At 40.9% G+C, this 20,821-nt stretch overlaps 2 protein-coding genes across 6 annotated transcripts in view; one reads left to right on the top strand and one right to left on the bottom strand.

Annotated features, from left to right (window-relative positions):
- The window catches only part of LOC144001189 (uncharacterized), a 58,203-nt gene that overhangs the window by 37,077 nt on the left and 305 nt on the right, over nt 1-20,821 (bottom strand). For 2 of the 5 annotated variants that reach the window (XM_077495292.1, XM_077495295.1), the window contains exons 2-6: nt 19,410-19,489; nt 15,658-15,769; nt 3,925-4,100; nt 3,807-3,845; nt 3,165-3,323 (exon numbers count right to left, since the gene is read on the bottom strand). In XM_077495292.1, the coding sequence (XP_077351418.1) occupies nt 3,165-3,323; nt 3,807-3,845; nt 3,925-4,083 (357 nt within the window). In that variant the 5' untranslated portion in view covers nt 4,084-4,100; nt 15,658-15,769; nt 19,410-19,489. Of the gene's footprint in view, nt 1-3,164; nt 3,324-3,806; nt 3,846-3,924; nt 4,101-15,657; nt 15,770-19,409; nt 19,490-19,993; nt 20,056-20,335; nt 20,810-20,821 lie in introns of those variants that run through there. The other 3 variants (XM_077495293.1, XM_077495294.1, XR_013278404.1) reach the window with 3 other exon arrangements.
- On the top strand, nt 10,752-15,033 carry nkx1.2la (NK1 transcription factor related 2-like,a). Its single transcript, XM_077496055.1, has 2 exons — nt 10,752-11,080; nt 14,435-15,033. The coding sequence occupies exons 1-2, from the start codon at nt 10,888-10,890 to the stop codon at nt 15,031-15,033; spliced, it is 792 nt and encodes a 263-aa protein (XP_077352181.1). The 5' UTR covers nt 10,752-10,887.

Below are 20,821 nucleotides of genomic sequence, written 5' to 3'. Positions count from 1 at the left end.
TGCGTTCTAAACCGACGGAGCGGAGTCACTGAGCTGTAAATACACACTGACCTGAACTAAGACTCTCATCATCTGTAAACTCATTCAACACTGGACGGGACGGCCTCCATCACCGAGTGGAGGTGGACGTGCGTGTGTGTGTGTGTGTGCGTATGTTGTGTGCTGAAGCGTCAAACGCCAGCCCCAATATGATCTCCCCATCAGCCCCACGCAGGCCAGGAGATTGTCCCTGGGGCCAGAATTTATGGAAATGGCCGTAAAACGTGAAGACCTCAGTAATGGGATGTGTCGATAAAGGAACCCCCCCCCCCCGCCCAAACCCCCTCTCTCACACAATCTATTGTCGCTTACCGAAGGAGACGAGTGGCCCGGCTGTAAGACAACTCACATCTCATTTTCCCCATAAAGCCTCGGCGAGTCAACAACCATAAAGCTTCTATAAATCATCATCGAGGCACACAAAGAAGCAAAAGCGAGAGGGGCATATTCATCACCGTCATGGCAGACTTCATGCTTTTCTGCACTTGAATGGGTCAAATTAGTCCTTTTTTTGGTGAGTGATTTAAGACTTAATTTCCCTAATTATCCTCAGGGGAGTAATAAAGTATATCTATCTATTAAACACTTTGAACGATGGCGCAAAAGTGCATTTTAATTAAAGATGCTTTCATAAGCACAATAGGACATTTTGACAAAGACAGCCGAATTCAAAGATACAAAAACGACACTTATTGGAGTACGCTAAAATATATACAGTGGCACCTTGATTTACAAATAAGTGACCCCACCTATGAGTACGTGTCAGCAAACTTTACAACAACCAGCAGATTGGTAAATAAAGAACAAGACGTTAAACGTTCCATATTTAACTCATTCACTGCCAGCCATTTTAGAAAATTTCAATATTTTCAATACCGGCACTATATTATGTTCATATATATATAAACCGAATCTACCAAATGACAGACTAGACTCACTCCTTTCTGTCTTATTGCATTCTTTTATAATTGACAGTAGAAAATTTGAGGTTGCACCAAATGCAGCCATTACTCGCATGGACTCTCAGACTGTATTTCGTATAGAATGGGGCAATGATGTCAACTACTGGTGGTTGTGCATTCGTAAAGTTGTTTCCAAGTTTGATATTTACAATTGAGCACCATCAGATTCTGCCCCGTCTAGCCCCGTTTAAAAAAATATAATTGACAAGTATACTTGTCAAAGGCAGTGTTAACTAGACTATAATATTTCCCTTACGAAAGTCCACTAGCTCAATGATAACACGCAATGAAAAACACCATTGGCAGGCTAACGACACTAGCATCCATGTTGCGGTGGTTGTAATGTTTTAAGTGGCAGATGTTTCAATATGAATTGTACAGCAACACAAAAAGGCAGACAATATTACAATACGAATAGGCACTTATTCTTTGTCCTCTGCAAAAAACAACAACAACCCTATTATTCCTTCAGTTTAGTTGCAAAAGACTGTGTCGAAATTTAAGTAAACCAAAGCCAAATAATTACTCAAAGTGACTATTACTACTGTGAGAAAGGAAAAAACCTGTTTTGGAGTGAAGTGCAAAAATCTATAAGGTTAAAGGGAATGGCTCCCCACTATTAATTCTCTGGAATGTCCAGTCATATCTTATTAGGAGCCGCTAATGAGCAACGGCCCCTCGGGCAGATGAGCCTCTTTTCAACTTGCCAGAATTATTGATGGAGGCCCTTTTCAAGTATTTAGTGAAGAATTCTTAATGTGCATCGACCTCTCGAGAGCTTCACTAAAACTCTTAATTGAGCGGGATAGGAACCAGAATATTAGAAACAGGCAGCGCCAATCAAAATTGAGCATCATTATCTTTATAAGGGCAAAAATTTTCAGATGACGAAGCACTGGGAACTTGAGTGGGCTACCTCTATTTCTGTCATTTTGCTGGAAAGAGATTTCCAGTTTTATGACTACAATAAAATCTGGGGCATTTGAACTTGGGCATTTACACAACCGTATTCTGAATATCTGTTTTTACAGAATTGTTGTTTCCCTCAGGTTTCATGAGGTATGATGACACTCATTTAAAAATGAAAGTATTGTCATTACTGACCCCTATATGTCACAATGGGAACTGGCCTTGATCTGAAAGATCAAGCTTTTCTGTAATTATATCTGTATTTTTTTTTTAGCTTAATGACAAAAATTGAGTTAACCCACTTTAACCCACCTTTCCACATGAGCGGCAATGCCTGCAGAGCCAGACAGCCCGGAGAGCGGGTCCTGTGAAAGACGGCGACCCCTCCCCCCGGGGACAGCGGCGGTCCCACACCGTTTTACTGGCACAGAAGGGCAATAAGTGCTAAAGGAACACAATTATTATACCGCAATCATTTCCGATTCTCCGCTGGAGTTGTGGGCCGAAACGGAGCGGGGATGAAGGTCACAGGGGAGTGGAGGGAAAAATTTGGAAAATACACTTAAATGTCACTTTATTAGGAACAATCTGATAAGACTCAATGCAAGACCTGTAGCAATTTTTTTTTTTTTGCCTTTATAAATAAAATGATAATCCATTTTGATTGGCACTGTCAGAGAGGAACAATTAATTGTCACTTAGGTTGTACTGTAGTGGTAGTAGTGGTGTACAAATTCAGTAGCATGGTTGTTTCTAACATTTTGACCCACCAAGCTTGTGAACCATCCACAGGGGAGGAATATCATATATTATGAAATATCTCAAAGACAAAAACTCTAAAATTCAAACCTGGTCTGTTAAGTATATGTTACGTGACTTACATTATTTTTTTTTACATGAATTACAAAAGCCATTTAGATGTAGAAATACATTAATAAATAGTAAATAAAAAATAAAGTATGATATCTTTACAGTTATATACATTTTTGTTTGCATGACATTCAAATCATATTCACAAAAATATATAATGTGGATCATTATTTTTAATTAAATGATTTGTATTTTTTTTTCTTTTCTTTCTTGTTTTTAAACTCATTTTGGAGGGTTTGGACAGCCTTATGGACTATTAGTGACTGGTGCCAACAGATCTGCAGCAATTCCACACTCTGTGTTATTGCAGAATTCAAGGCATTTAGAACTAATTGTCGTACTTTTTCACAGTGGAGATGTCGAGTGAACACAATTTAAATCTACCTCTGATTTTGGGACAGCTCTGCCATCGGTCATGAAGCTTCTCTGTGGGAAGTCTGAGGCAGGATCGGCCATAATTTTGCTCCCACGGAGGTCACAGTCATCATCCGGTTCCCTCAGCTCGGCCTCCATTAACTGTTTGTCCGTCGAGACACACACATACTGAGACACACACAAACACGCTCACACAATAACGGTGCAGAGCTTGTTGGGCGAAAAAGAACAATTAAGGCAGAAATGAGGGAGAATCATCAGGGGAAATAGCTGATGAAGACTTTATTGATTAGGGCAGCTCTACTGATCCACATCTCACTGTAGCAATTACCAGCCGCCGCTGAAAAGGGGGGGGGGGGCTCATCCACAGGGAGAGCGGGGGGAGATTTGTAATAGTCACAGTGCAGGGGCCCAATTTGAAGACCCACACAGGAGGGGACAGGAAGTGAAAAAAAATAATGAAAAGAAAATAACAATGGAAATGTTGAATTCTGTGAAAATTCAGCATTTTTTTTTTTTTTTTTTACATTTTTTTAAAATTCATTTTCTATAGCTTTTGTTCTAGGGCATCAAGTGAGCTAATGGTAATGGCACATGTGCTGCCCCATAGGGGTTCCCCAGTGTATTTATGGTGAGTGTGTATTTACATACATGAGGAACAGAAGGCCGCATAGAAGAGAACAACCCAATCTGGCCAACACAATAAATGTAAATTCCTTGTGAATAAAGCAATAAAACGCCAACCTCTGAGACAACATGTTGACAGTACAATGCCAACATCCTCCTCCATTTGCTCAGCTAAGGCGACAGCGTATTTGTATTTAAGTCTGCCTGCTGTCCCTTTGAAGAACCTCGATGTCAGTGGAGGGGACGGCTGCTGGAGGGGAACGCCATGACGGCGATCAATCGCACGCCGTTGGCTTTGCATTGCGGCGCTTCCAGAGCCTGAATGTCAAAAAAGGTCATTGTGGAGGCAAACAGGATAGGAACCGGCATTTTTACCTGCAAGATAGCGGGTTCAAAGGTCAAATGAGGCGTTCAATTAGAGGTGATGGCCTAAAATTTAATCTGGAATGCGATGCTGGGTGACAGAATGATTGGTGCAGAAAATCATGTTTTCTGCTTGCTCGTGAATCGATTGTGGGGATTTCTGGGCCCAAAAGAGGGTCATTACAAAACTGGATGTTTGGAAAAAAATCATTCACTATAAATGAATACATTGTCACATTCAGATTTAAAATGTTCTAATCTGGCTTTTTATGATGATGAAGAGAAGAGCTACCATGTTTTTAAATGATACGATGTCTTTAAATATATTGAGAATGTATTAAAACACGAAAAACAAATAAAAAAAAATTAATATAAATACTGTTGGAAATAGTAACATGGACTTTAAAGGGTGGCCTGGTGGATGTCGCAAAGTCTGCCTGTATGTGTCTGGGTGAGCGCCGTGGCCCACAGCCACAGCAGGTTCTGCGTGTGAGTGCTCTGACTGAGTTTATGCGATTTACTTTTCTCCATGTGTTCGGCTGAAAATTGCATCTGCGACTGTGGCTCTCCTTTCTCCACATACCAGGGCATAAACAGGACAATATAGCTAACTATATTCTTTATGTTTGGGGTTGCCCACATTTTAGAAATTGGTCTAGATGCAAATAAATAAATAAATAAATAAATAAATAAATAAATAAAAAGCGGTGTGTGTGTGTGTGTGTACCCACCTGACAGTGTAGTGAATTGTAATATGCTAAACATCTAGCGACATGCATAATATTGTATGCATTGCTCTCTTGCACATTATTTCAAGAGACATTTTGAAGAGCAATTAATGAGTTAATTAATGTGGCAAAATGATGAGATCAACACCTCAATAATTTATCAAAATTTATTATAAAAATTCCCTGTTTAAATTGAAATGAGACGTATTACACTAAAACTTTTACAAGTAAAGTAAGTGGGGAAAAAAGTATATTTTGATGTATTTCGAACCCTGCAGTTTAAATAGCAGCTCCTGAGAGCAGATTTCCTCAATTTAAAAACCTTGTGCACTATTTGGCAAGGGCACAGAAAGTGAGAGAGGAGGGAATAAAGAGAGCTAACGGTCAATGGCGAAATATAAAGGGACAAACACAATCTGTTGGTGCACTAGATGGAGATGAATGGAGCTTAATCCTTTCGCCTTCCATCACACCTTCCCAGCCCGCGCCATGCCGGCTCCCCGCTCCTCTGCAATGATGATAAATACTCCAGCCACTATTTATATTTCCTAATTGTAATTAGCAGGAATTATCAATTACCGTTAGTGCCTAATTGCCCTTCATAAAGACAGCTCCCCAGGTTTAAACGGCCCCATTTAAATAATGTAACTAATAGCTCCCACGCCTTTACATCTTCATTGTTTCCGTGCGCGAGCCGCGCGACGGCTTCGCTCGTAATTTAGCGCTTCGGCGAGAGGAGTGCAGGTGGCACTGCGCGTGTAATTACTGTTAATGAATTATGATGTGACCTTCTCAGAACAATGGCTAATCAATGCTCACGTTGAGTGACAGTGCGACCGCGGCAGATGCCAGCCATGCTAGCAAGCAGGCCCAAGTAAGAAAAAGTGTGAAAAAATAAACACTTGATTTGATTTCTACGTAAAAGCAACACAGATAGACAGCTAAAGGATAGCACACAGCAGCACACTGGAAGACACAAGATGAGGACTTCAGGCACTACAACCAAAGATTGAGCAGATTGGAATCATGGGGGAGATAGATAACAAATCAGCGTTGGAGGATCGCAGTAGTTGATAAGCGGAATGATGAGGTCACAAACAGAGCCAGGGGCAAGGTTACAGGGCATCCCGTTTGTAACCAGGAGGATCAGGCGGAGCTTACTTGGAATTCTACATGATGCCATTGGTGAGTTGCAAGAACATGGCTTATCTGATACCTGCGGCTGACAGGTCGCTTGAGATTTCTCGCTGATTGAAAGGAGAAATTTTGAAAAGCCAAAGAGCGCTGGATGTTTTGTCCGTTGGTTCATCAGTGAATCATCGACACAGCCGGTAAATGACAATGGACAAATAAAATATGTCTTGGTGAAAGCAGCAGCAACTCTAAAACGGAAACTTGAGGGACGCCACACTGGAGAGATGAAGAGGAGGACATATGAATCAACAAACCTAGTTTGAAAGAGAAATTTATCAGTGTATCACTGAGGCTACGATTATATGACAGGAATGAGCTCGTACCTAAAACCGAACCGCAAAGGACTGAGTTGTAGGTTGTGCTCAGGAAGCCCTAAAATATAACTTTTCTAGAGACTACATGCACTAATAATTGGTGAGTTTTCACACAAGTACTATGGAAAATTAGCAAATTTTACTTAACTGGTCAAAAAATCCTTATTTATTTACAACGAATGATTTATCTTTGCTAATCTATCCATGCCACCAACACAGTGACAGAAGAACAATTAAATGCTCTTCCACTAGATGACAGAAGGTACAATTAATCTGCGTAGCCAGCCGTTACAATTCATATGACAAAATTAGCTTTGATGAATTATAAGTATACAGTGTTGGGAACAGAGAAGTACTACTCAACTTGTCTTGTTTAAATGAAGTTCCCCACTGCCCTCCAATATGCAATAGTTAATTGGCATGAAGGTGTCACAGCATAGCGCCAAAGCAATTGTTTATTTGGTGGTGTGCTGTTAAATTCTCAAATGTAAAATACATGCCTCAGCTCAATAATGATAGGAAAAGCTTGCTGTAATGACCAAGAAGTAAAAAGTTTGGACCCTAAGCTGACACGCTGACTGTGTACTGGTAGCGCAGGTGACGTCGGCGCGTGAACTGACCTTTACCTTGTTCTGACAGGGGCGAGGCATGACTGACAGCGTCCCTCAGCGTAATTTAGCCCCCGCCTCTCTCCATCCCTCTCCATCGGCCATGCGATGCAGTTGACCCTCTGTACAACTCACCGCCCAACTTTCCACATCTGCTGCCTGTCAGCATCTGCCAGGCGCACTCACCCGTCCCGCACATAATGAAAAACTCTCATTACTCGCCTCCACCCAACAGGTACACAAACCGTTAGGACAATTACCGGGCAATGCCACTGACCTTGTTGTCTCTGAGAGTCACACCAGCACGTGCACAACAGTGAGTGGCAGGGCGCCAGTCAGCTACTCGCAAAGACATTATTGGCGATGTTGCTAAATGGATATATTTTAACCATGTGAATATGATGCATACAGCGTTTGTCTAATTTATTTAGCTTATATCTTGCGGGACCTATCTGTCCGAGATGCCAGGACATGTAACGTGCACAGACATACTTGATCCTTTTGCCTGCAGGAAGCGGAGGCATGACATAGCGTCGTTGAAAGGCAAATCTGGATCGATTCTGGCTGCCGTTGGCAGTTGCTGTGGACATAGTGATTCGGGTCTCTGAAAAGCTATCGTGGCGGAATGCAAAACGTATGGATGTCCCCCATTTCTTCTGGACTTACTTCAGGGTATTCCATTTTATCAACAACAATACGACAACAACAACCTGGTATATCACTCAATAGCAACTGGTGGATGCAACTTGGTGAAGGCCAACGACATCATGTTATATCTGTTTTTACCGTAAAAGGTATTTCATTTATATAGCACTTTTCCACCCTGCAAGACCATCAAAGCGCTTTACATTCGACTACTCATTCACCAACTAATGAGGCAGCATCAGGAGCACATGGGAGTGCAGTATTTTGCTCAAGGATACTTCGGCGTGATCACATTGGCATGGGATCGAACCCACAAACTGGGTTGGGAGACAAGCCACGCCACCCCCGCAAAAATGAATATGCTAACATTAAAAAACCTTTTAATTGTACAGATCAGTAAAAATTACATTACAAAGCAATTCCTAGAACATCCGGACCCCAACATGGAACATGAAGGTGATTGAGCAGCCACAGTTTGAATCTGGCACAGAGGATCAAACAACTCTCATTCACAGCCTACAAGACACTTGCTGCTCCTTTGTTTGGACCCCCAATTTACAGCAGAGTTCAGGCAGATAACAATGGACACTGCAGTCTGCGAACAGAAGTGCAGCTCATCATGCCTCCTCTGCCATTAGACAAATTATCTGATGTATAGCAGACTGGGGCTAGCCTCCCTGCCAAGTGATGACTTTACGGCCCTCGGATGGAAGTGTGTCTCCGCGGTTCCCCGTTGTGTGCGACGTGGGGCCCGCTCCGCCTTCTCTGATGTCCCGCGCAGGGGAGCACAGACTCTTCCCGCTCAGTGTGAAGACAACCCGAGGGCCTTTATGTCCTCCTTTGTCCCGCTCACATGCGCTAACAGATGTCCGGCCATTGGGCTTTCTCGTAGGAAGTTGTAAACCTCCAGCGTGCGGCCGGCTCCATTCATATGGAAGGCCCAGAGTGGTGCCTGCGCGAGTGCCATGCACATGCAAATGTCGACAAGCAGGGCTCCCCCGGTTCGGGGGAGGCTTTAACAAATGTTTGACTATGTAACTGCGGCAGAGTTAACCAGTCCACCAAGTTATGACCGGCTGGAGCTCAATGCAGAACACCAATCACAGATAACACAGGAAGTGGCAGAGGGAAGAATAAGAAAGAGACAGTGTAAACACCTAACGGACAGAAGAAAAGACCATAATCTGGACCTCACACACTTCAAAAAAAGCTAATGTCCAAGTGGTATCCCAAAGAACAGTGGTGTTCAAACACGTAGCCAGATTACACTCCAGGGAACTCCTTTCAACTCTCATCCTATGTTAACGCATTAAACCACAGACAACACAAAATGAAAGCATCAACATAATCACTTTGATTAGTTTTCATCTGTGATGACCAACTGTCTCTGCCTCAATTTAAAAAAGAAAAAGAAAAAAAAACAACCTTAAAGTCACATTAAAAAAAATACTTTATTAACAGTAACTTGGGGTAGTGGGCTGCCCTGTTTCAAAATGTAGAAAAAAGACTGGGAAAGTCCTTTGACATCACTGTAATAATAATTAAAGATGGGCCTAGTTATCGACAAATGGATCGTAAAATGTTTTCCCGATTTGTGGAACACGTGCCATACCACAAGATAATTTAGCTGGAATTGGGTCATTGCTGACTTAGATCGGAAAGGAGGAAAAATGCTCGAATTTGGCCCGATTGTCTGCTTTTATTAAACTTTCAAACTGCAACACAATTTTACCACAGAAAGATAGACTGAGTCGCTTGCATTATTTTTATCAGATAAATCATATGTATGCCGCTTGTTGCTAAGCAGAATCCGCCATTAGAAAAAAAAAAAAAAACGTTGCATGTTGTCGTTATATTCACAATGCAGGACAGGGCGATATAGCTAGAACAAAGAAAGTACTACAAAAACCACACATGACTAAATTAGAGATGCACATTAATTTTAAAATCTTTACTCTGTAGTAAATAGAAATATGTAAATGTATGGCAGTATTTATTTTCCTCTATCATGCATCATCTACTTATTACAACAAGAATAAGACCGCTAAACTTTCCCTAAGGAATTTATCTTGAAAGTATCTGAAATCGTTGGTGGTTATGAGTTAAATAAAGCTTTGCCATTGCAGTAATTGGTTTGGCTTCCCGCTATCAAAACGGCGCTCTTGGTCACCATCGGTTTGTTTTTATCTGTGTCTGACACCTGCTGGGACTATTGATCCCACGGCGGTTTCACCATTTAGCCATCATCAGGCGTCAGGGTTTTAAACAACCCTTGTGTCACTTTATATTGAATACTAATGGCAGCGACTCGGGGAGCCTATTGATTGTGAATATATATCTATCAGCCTAGGTGAGAAAACAATCAGCGCCGACCATTGTGTGCCTGTAATTTGGTTTGCATGGATTCTTCTAGTTGGATGTTCTAGTTGGCTTTTCTTTTTTGCATTTTGTGCTAAGTTACTCTGGCTGGTGTTCATAATTCCTTCCACCTTGACGAAGGCTTGCTGGAAAATTTGGCAATTTTGGCAATGTGGGAATTAGTGGAATGTGGAAAATACTTCCCAGAGGGTTCTGAATAATGTGAACAGTTTAAGATGGAATGGGAAAGATGATGAACTTTTTTGATGAATGTCTCATCTTGTTGAATGTTTTATTTTGTGTGTGTGCGTGCGTGCATGTGTGGAAAATGCGGAACTTGGGAGAAGTGGGGAAAAACAGAAAATTGTTTCCCAGATATCTGAATGAGGTGAATATGTTGAAGTTAGAATGGTTCACATAGAAGTGTGGAAGGAGTACAATGGATTTTTTTAATGGATAATTTCATGATGTGAGTTTATGCAGGCCAAAATGTAATGAACCCCCCCCAATGAAGGTTAAAAAAATTCTCAATTCGGTGATTCGGATCCATCCAAGCACCATCTGTGGCCAATTTACTTTCAGCTTGCGCATTATTGAATTTAATGATATGGGTGATTATCGAGCAATACCCGGGGCCCATTAGGGGGTCGTGTGAAACACTAATAGTGTTTGTGTGACGCGCATGGTGCCGGTGGGGGTCAGCCGCTTTAAAGGAGAGCCAACTCACACCCCTCCTGCAGGACTAGAAAGACGAGGGGAGAGCGCAGATGATCCGATCCGGTTCCAAGACGCAACCAGACTATGAGAGGACCTGCTTCACGCGCGTAATTACGCATCGCCTTTTTCCACCCTGCCGTTTCAAGGGTCTATTTTTCTTTGCTGCTGTTTTTTAAGCATGTTGGATTCTAAGCAGTGCGGAGTGACCATGACATCCACTCACAAGATCTCCTTCTCGATCGTCGACATCCTCGACCCAAACAAATTCAACAGCAAGAAGGTGAGCGAACGCACCAAGTTTGGAGTTGCGGACGAGGAGAGGACTAGTTTGGAGACGCACAGTGACGTGGAAGGAGACGACATAGCAGAAGGTAAATAATAAGAAGAAACCGGTCGAAACATTTTGCACATTAACAGTGAATTGCATAAATCTTGCGTAGGGTTGTATTTTGTCATACTATTGATGGTTGTATCAGTCACAGAGAAATTACAGTAAATGTACAAGAAATAAATACAGCAAAAGTCAATTATATTGTGTCTAAAATATTGTACACCTGCGAAATCAAATCAACTAAAATAATTTTCAGTTTTGATAAATAATATTAATTAAGCTGACTAACCCCCCAACCTTTATCAAGTTAACGTCAATACTTTCTATTCGGAAAAAAAAATCTCTCACAACACAACCAAACAAAAATGTCACCAAAAAATGATACACAGGTTAATTACATTCAGCTATCTTGAAGAAGAGAATTTAATTAATTGTTCTGGCTGTCACTATACGTCTGTGGCATAGTTAGTTTCAACCTTTATTTAACCAGATAAAATCCCATTCAGATCAAGATCTCTTTTACAAGGGTGACCTGGCCAAGAGGTCAACAGCACACGTCATTAAAAAAAGGTCGTTGAACAATAATACTTCCGCACAGAGCAGTTGCAGGTGCAGTGGTTGGGAATCATTGAAGTAAATTAAACATGTTTACTACTGTAGTTGGTATGTTGTTGAGGTTTACTGCAAAAGATGTTTCACAGATTTTGGTTAACTTATTAAGTTCACAAGAAGGGGCCAAAGAAAATGTTAGCCTAATAAGCATAGTAGCCCAAGTTACTGGTATATTTAAAAGTTTTCCAAAAACAAGAGAGAGAATAAAAAAAAACCTGAACGAACGAGAAGAGTCAGGTTGCTTCGATTCTACAGAAAATCTACAAAGACAAATAAAAAAAACATGTTATCAAGCATACTGGTATTCTTAATTGATATTGTGATTGTTCAAGTGAAAAATAACTACAACAATATTCTATAGGCTTAACGCTATTATGAACAGCTCTCAACTGTGTCCTATATTAGTCAACAGAACACTAAATTTGTTAAACAGATGCATAAGCCTGGTAACAAGCAAACAAAAACATAGATAAGCAAGTAATTATCCTGGATAAAAACTGAGAAGACCGTTTATAGAAGAAAGACTATTTGCAGGAAGTGAGTATAGTTAAGCTAAAGGTGTTTTTTTTTTTTTTTTTTAATTAAATCAGAGTCATCTTTGTATGACCTTCCCTTAATTTCCACGGTTAGTTCTCTTTCAAGGAAGCCACAAAGGCTTGTATCCCACAGCCCCGGCAGTGTGATTGGCATTGGGGCAGGCAGGCTGAGATAATTGTTTAAATCGTCCCATTGAGGACGCTTTGATCGATATCCCATTACCGCATCCTGCATATCTCCTCGCAGCACCTTGCAGGTACAAACCCGCACACCCCAGCCATGTCTGATCCCAAAAATCGCTCGATTCGAACTCCCCCACCCGCCCCACCCCTCTTAAATAGATGACATTTATCGACCCGCGGGCAAATATGAAATCCATTAGCACGTCACGGCTGAGATGGCGTGGCTGGATTTAGGCGGGATTTCTTTCCGCAACATGACATTTGAGGCGCTATCTGCTGCTGATAAATTATTGAAGGATTAGTAGCAGAGTCCCACCACCACCAACACTTCAGGAAGAGTTTACTTCTGTATGTCCACTTTCACATGATAAATAAGAATGGACATTAGTTGGGGAAAAAAAAAAAATTAACAGGTTCGCCTGCTGGAGCTGTCCATTCAGCACTGTCACCCATTGGTCATATTCACCCTGACACCCAAGTGACCTTACGTGTTAAAAAAAAAAAAAAAACAAGAAACAAAAATAAACCAACAAAAACAACAAAACAAGAATAAATGTGGGACTGGGAGATATAAGTAGCGTGGGAATATGGAACGGGAACTTCACAAGAATCTATAATCAGGCAATAAAAGATGTTCACCAATGGTATCAATAAAGCATTATCATTAAAATAATTTTATTTTTAAAAAATATATAGTTTACAAATTTTAAATACATTTGTTGGTTGAGAGCACGAACTTGGTCCCCTTCTGACTTCTGAGAGTTCCAAGAAAACGATGTACGGTATTGCTTTATTTCTAAATTTATTTATTTATTTTGTATTTCTAAATTTTTACTCCATTAGACAAGGGCAGCACAGAGTCTTGGTGTCAAGAAGTCCTGGGTTCGATTTTCTGACACAGTCATATTTGGCATTTGCATGTTCTCATTTTTGCGAGACTTTTCTCCATGTACTCCAACTTCCTCCCACATTCCCAAAACATGCAGGGTAGGTTCATTTAAGGAACTCTCTCAGTTGGAAGGCCATAAGGGGGAGAAAAGTGTTCATTACTGACAGGGGCATGAAAAAAAACACTATTGTCAGTTTGAAGCATTTAACTGGTGGGAACCAAATTGATTCTTCTTTTATTCACAAGGCCCCTAAAATCTGGCAGTCCCCTGTCCTTGAATCAATGCGGGCCCACTAACAATTCACAGAGTGAACTCTGTGATATCTATCAATCCATTTTCTAGAGCTTGTCCGACGAGTAGTTAGGCTTCAATGAGAGAGGAAGACAGAGAAAACTCACACAAGCAAAGGGAGAACACACTAACTCCACAAAGGAGATCCGAAGCCAAGGTTCTACCTGGAACCTCTTGACAATGAGGCAGCTGTGCTAACCATTAGTCCACCTTGCTATCGACTGACTGTGATATTTACTGTATTTTTCAGACGATAAGTTGTTCCGACCGGAGTATAAGTCGCACCAGTCAAAAAAGGCATCATGAAGAAAAAAAAACATATTCTGTATAAGTCGCTCCGGAGTATACGTCACATTTTGGGAGTAAATTTATTGCATTGACATACATAGTATTGACATACTGTATGTCACACATTAATGTGTACTACTACTACTTCTATTTCGTCTTCTTCCATTTCTTCTACTTTCTTTTGGAGATTGACAAATGCTTTTGGTGCATTACCGCCACCTTCTTTAGCATGCGGCATCCACCACAAGGATTAACTATTTACAGCACCAATGGGGTAAAAAAAAAAAAAAAAACAGGATTCCTTTACATTTGACCGCAATATGATGGTGGATTCTAGTTAAGTAAGGTAAGCAAGTAAGGTAAACTTAAAAAAAACAACAACTTTTCTTTAGTTAGTAGTTTTGAATCCAACTGCAACATGATTATGAACAGGGATTTTGCGTTCCAGTCTGAGCTTTAATTTGAATAAATACAAGCACTACCAGTGTATCAGTCGCAGACCAGTTCAGCTATGAAATAAAGTGTGACTTAAGTCTGAAAAATACGCAAGTTAATTCATGGGCTCATGTTTTCTCTTCATTCCTTCACTAGAAGACAACCAGTCTGCACCCTCAAATCACCACCCGGTTCTTGTCGACCCGCTCGTGATCATTCCCACAGCCGAGAGCAAGCACTGCCTACCCGAGGAGCAGGGCCACATGGCAAAGGATATGACTGTCACCCTACAGGACCCGCCGTCAACACACATCAAGAGGCGGCGGCAAGACCAGAACGGCGCCAAGCCCAGGCGCGCCCGAACGGCTTTCACCTATGAACAGCTGGTGGCACTGGAGAACAAGTTCCGGGCCACTCGATACCTGTCGGTGTGCGAGAGGCTCAATCTGGCACTGTCCTTGAGTCTGACAGAAACTCAGGTGAAGATTTGGTTCCAGAACAGGCGCACCAAGTGGAAAAAGCAGAACCCTGGCGTGGACAGCACCTTGCCACCGGCCCCCAGCCCGCTCATCAGTCCCGGCCAGGCCACGTGCGGCTCGGGTCAGGCCGGCTTTCACCAGTCTTTCCCCAACCTCAGCTCTGGGAATGTCATCTTTCACACTGCCGCGGCTGCTCCAATTTCATCCACTGGAGGGCTCCTGCACCCCTTTATATCCAGTGGATTTATGCAGCCCTCCTATTTTAATTCACACCAATGAGAGAAGGACTGGACTCTCATTTATTTGTTGACGGGGTATGTGAAATATTTGACAAAAAGCCTTTTTTATTAAATGGGGCATATTACAAAAAAAATGACTGAAAATTCTTTTATAGTATCCAGATTGTTGTCATTGAAGACTCTAGATGTTGCAATGGACCTCCTTTCCATTCCGAAACACAAAACATTGTCCAAGTGGGTTTAAAAAAAAAAAATGTCTGTCTGTCATTGTGTTTGTTGAAACTGTATTCAACAGATCTTGTAACACAAACTGTGGCATATTGCAACCAACCAGCTCACATTGGTGTTCAGTTATATAAAAAATATCAGTGTTATTTAATTAATAAAAACGAAAAAATTGGTTTGTGTCTGATGCATAATTGAATCAGCCCACCCTAATCTTGTGCTTGCATTCTGTCACCACACGATGTCACTATATCCTTACACCCAATTAATTCAAAGCCCATTTCAAGCGATGACATGTTTCGGTCTCTTGGATTTGTCACTTGTCAGGTAATGTTTTTAGCAATTACCCACATATGTTTATGGAGTACAGTAGAATGTCACAGTTTGAAGTTGATCGGAGGCCGTATTTGTGTAGATATACATCATAAAGAAAACTCACCTATTCCACTTCATTTTCCCATGTGTTCATGACTTGTTAAGAGTCAGAGTAACTCATAACCAGCCAACTTAGAATGATGCTCTTTGCTTCACATTGGTCCAAGCACCTCCATCTGCACAAAGAGAACCCGTATCAGAGCCAGAGAGGAGTCAATTTGCTCCTGACATCACTTTGACAGTCTGAGAGTTTGACATGCATCTCTCTTTTTTAGATGGAGCTTACTCACCAGTCACCACTGTCAAAACCACAACAACATCAATCTGTTCTTTGTGTGTTGACACTAGCTATGGTTCTGGTGGACATTCACTGATGTAGTGAGAAAATTCCACCGAGAGCCGTTGTTTGCTGTATTTTTGCAGTGAAACGAGTGGGAGGACCAAACAGAGCATTCAGAGCAAGGGACTTCCTGGCATGAAAGTGTGTGTGGTATCTTCAGTATTTCAGTCTACGGGGAACAGAATCCTTTCCGCCGGGGGTCGCGGGTCAGATGGGAAGGATGGTGGGAGGTGGATAAATGGCGATGCAAACACGGCAGGAAGGCTTCGGTAGGATTCAGCAGGAAGGACACAACGACAAGCCTCTTGACATGTTGTGAAATACGATTGCACACTGAAAGTACATTTAGTACGTTGCGCAGGCCACAAAAGATACCTTCATCCTGTTCCCAGAAGGGTGAAACATCCAAACATCTGTTTCTTTGGGGGATGGGGGGGAGGGGGTCACATTTTTATCCAGTCATTGTCCATTTCCCATCACTTACCTCCATGTTCTAAAAGAAGTGCTCACACCATGTTCAGTTTTGTTTTGTTAAACTTGAGTTCAGTTCCATCTATCTGCATGCTTTAAGAGAGATCAGTGTAATCAATCCAATGTCCAAACCATCCATTTGATCTAATTTATCTATAGTTCCAAAATCACCATCCATGGCATCAATCTTGTTCAAGTCAGTTTGCTACCATAGAGGTCCAGTCACCAATCAATCCAGTCAACCCATCACAGCTATCCCTTAATTTCCAATTCACTGATCAATCTAAGAAACCATCCAATGACAGTCACAACCTGCCAGTTCACAACCATCCATTCAGTAACCCAAACTGCTAATGGCATTCATCCATTTACGCCATTCAGTCAGTCCACCATCTAACTCATTCCATCATTCATCCATAATCCATTGAGCGGTCATTCCAACTATCCAATCACAGCTAGACCAATTTATAATATCTATCCATCCATCCGAATGAGAAATCACTACACCAACAAATCTATTCCATTCATTTAAATCGTAATCAATTTATCTGCATGTCCATCGAACCATCCAAAACAGTACTTAAACAGAAGATACTGTAAATGTATTTTTATATACATTTGTTTGTAACCGAACACACTCGATCACAGATCAATCCATCATCCAATACATTATATCCATTCATCGTCCATTGATCTGTCCAAGCAACCATCTGATCTCATGACCGCAAACCATCCATCGATCTTCCCGTTGAGAAAATGAATGGAAGTAGTTTGCGAGTGACAGGGCTGTAGTGGGTAGATAATCACCAATCCATTCATCATCCAACAGGGATAGGCATTGCTTTGTTTAGGTGCTAAAAAAAAAAATAGATTTCCATCATCCATTATAAACAATTTATCTAACAATTACATCACACTATCAGTAACCAAAAACCACTGTTCTATTCATCAACTGATAGTCAAAGTCCTGGCCTGTAGTTGCCTGGAAACCAACAGCGGAACGGCACACTCACCCTGCTGGTGACCACAAACACTAATTAAAACTGAGAGGTTATTTTCTCATGGGAGTAGATGGCCAAGAGACAGTTGCATCTTTTTTCCCCCAATCAGACTGGCAGCAGCAGAGTTCATTAACCTGCCAGCGGTCCATTCTGAGATAATGTCCTCTAATTACTAGACTGTCTCGTGGTGTGTGCGCGATTGAGTATGTTTGACCTCTCTTCCGGCATTGTGGTCTTTGAATCAGACTGTAATTAACGGCAATATTTGCTCATTTGTGCTGTTAGCATAGTGGTTGATTGGAAGCATCAGTTAAGTGAATGGAAAGACATGTAGAGAATATGAAAAACCAACATGTCTTCAATAGAAGTCTCCATTATAAACAACACAGAAGAAACAAAACAATACTCTACAGCGGGGATTTAACTGATGTCACAAGCTAAAATGGTTACCAGACAAAACAACTTCCTGCCAAAGTGACGAGAGGAAACACTGGGCTCTGCTCGAGTTCATCCTGAAGTTCAGGAGGATACGAGGATATGGAATCCACATCCCCCCCATTTGAGAAAATCACATAACGCTCTTCCCAAACCACAGAGCCTTCCTTCGGAAAATGTGCTTTCATCAGCTTCTCGCTTCTTGTGCCAGTGATTATGTACTCAGTGTATGAGTGCATGTGTGTGTGTGCATTGGGCTGCACGGCACACGAAGTCCAAAGATTTGCGAGGTGAGAGCGTCGTCGAGTGGACAAACTTAATCGAGATCCGACCGAGACATCATTCATACCCAGACGCGCATTTCCCAAACTGTCTTGAGCGTTTGCTGCCTGGGAAGTGGTCCAAGTACTTCCCTGTGTCAAACTAAATCATGCCAGCCTGTCAGGACCTGCTCGTGCTCAATTGAGAATCTTTTTATTGTCTTGCCACTGAATATTGTGCCAGTCAAATAAAACTGTTTTATCATTATTTTTTAGCTTGAAAAATCATAAAAGGAATATATCAATGACATAAAGAAGGAGAAAGAGACAATGCGTAGACTGTTGAGAATCGTCTGGAAAATCCAAAAGACAAACCCATTCAAAACCCAATCACCAAATGGAAAAACGGATTGTTTTCCTTTCGAGGCCAACATAGGACAGCCACAGTCTGCTAGTATGCCTGTAAAAACTATACGACCCACAACTTTTAACCAACATAACTGAAATGCTCTTTTCTCAATGTCAAAGTAAGAACTCTGTCTACTAAAAGACTAGTAGTGTATTATAGTAGGAACACCATTGGTTTCAACCGACATCCGACGCAAAATGGCCAGTGTGGCTAAAGTTAAAAGGTCTGACTTTGAATGACATACTAAGCCGGTGTTGCCTGAAACCATGTGATACTTTCATTATGAATACAAAACGGAGATTACTAATAATATGGCAACAATGTCATCACATTTTGCAGTGAGCAGCTGTTAGCAGCTGTACCCGACAGTTTCTATGATAACAAACGGAAGAGCGACAGAAACAGCTGGCATCATGATCCACATGTTAAGTAGTGCCTAACAAACTGGACTTGTTCTTTGCTAATGATGACTTTATCTAAATGTTCCTGCTGGTGAGGGGATGAGGAGGTGTAGTACATCTTAAATCTGAATTCCTGAGCCTTGACCCCTTTGAGGACTCCTCCTAAATTTGACTTGCACTTTAAACAGTTGATTAGAAGACCATTATTTCTGCTCCTCCAGCTTCTTGACTGCTCTTTTTGAAAGCTTTTTGCGAGATGGACTCCCTGCTGTGTTGGTGGATGCAGTTCAAACCCCCCTCATAAAAGCATCAGTGATGTGTGTCAAGTACGAAGCAACATTTTTTTCTCCTTCCATAAAAGCATTAATACTCACAATAAATATTCAAATATTTCAGAATGTTGCCAACAAATGAGATAATTGTTTTAAAACACTTGACTTAATTCAGTCTAGTTTAGCCTTTTTCCAAAAGAAGTATCATTTGAAGAGAATGGTCTTACTTGGTGTAAACAAGTTCAACGGGATCATATCATGGAAATCAGGAAACAGTCATTCGTGTTGCTTATTTGTTCGTTAATTCCTGCAAGAAAACAAATAAGGACAATACATTTTCACATCAGTACGAGCTTGTTCAAGAAAATTCTCGTGTGCAATGGCATCTTTTTTTTCTACACATATTTAAGGGTGTCAATCACACATCAGGCGACAAAAAGAGTGACTGTCATAAGATCAACAGATTAACAGAGGAAGAAATAATCAGCAGAAAGGAAGGAAAGACGCAACTACGTGTGTGTGAAATACATCTAACTCGATCTTGTAGAAACCTGCATTTCTACGCCATTAGACAACACTCATGAAACTTCACTCCCACTTATAAAAATGAGTCATCTGCAGCTATTAGCAAACTAATGCAGAAAAAAAGAAGCTTAAAAGAACATTAGGAACTGATGTGAACACAAGCAATGATACATTTTTTACTAAATGGCTCAATTGTGTATATTCTGCTGCTTATCAGTCTTCAAATCAGATGATCTTGGGGAACACTTTTGCAATGAGCAGGTCAGCAGGTGCTTTGAACATTTACTCAGCGTTGTCGAAGTTTCACCGTTTTGTTCTTATAAAGTCCTCGGAGGGCCACCAACAAATCTGTAAAATAGGATGCAACTATTCTTCATTATACTTTGGGAATATTTATGGATTACATTGATTATGTGCAGTAAATTAGCTGTATAAGGATTATTATTTTGATTTAAAAATATGATGAAATGTCATTTGACTACTATAACAACCTGCCTGGTTTGTATGCTAGTAAATCACAGGCAAAATCAATATAATACATTTTTTGTTTTGACCATGTAAAGGGGAACCATTTGCATTTGAATTGTCCATACCGGTGTAATGATAACAGCAAAAATCAAAATCTTACCTGTGAGAAAATGAAAACCCCACTGATTTCCAATAATGGTGGTTTGTTTCTCTGTTAGTCCCTTTAGAATTAGCAACTACACCTCTAGTCAGTCAGAAAACTACAGTGGAACTTCAGTTAATATTTATTCATGTTTAGTCTATACATAACTATTGTGGAGAGTGGATAGCGCAACCAGTTACCATGAAAGCAAAAATGCCAGTTCCGGTTTGAATAAATTAACAGTAAATTTAGTGGTGCTGCTGTGGAGGATAATGAAACAACAGTGGCACCACAGCAAAGTACAGTTTAACTGAATGTTTTCAAAAGGCAAATTTCTTAGCCAGGTGTGCCGAATGAAATGGCCAGTTCGTTTTCACTTGTACAAAGTTTTCTTTTGCATGAATGAGGGCAAAATTATAGTAACAACACTCTCCGTTTAAAGCAAATGGCATCCATTTTATGTGTGTTTATGAACAAAAAAAAAAACAAAATAGTCAAACACCA

Source organism: Festucalex cinctus, chromosome 14 (genome assembly GCF_051991245.1).
Source record: "Festucalex cinctus isolate MCC-2025b chromosome 14, RoL_Fcin_1.0, whole genome shotgun sequence".
NCBI lineage: Eukaryota > Metazoa > Chordata > Actinopteri > Syngnathiformes > Syngnathidae > Festucalex > Festucalex cinctus.
The sequence above is the reverse complement of the archived record's forward strand: the minus strand, read 5'-3'. Positions and strand labels throughout refer to the sequence as shown.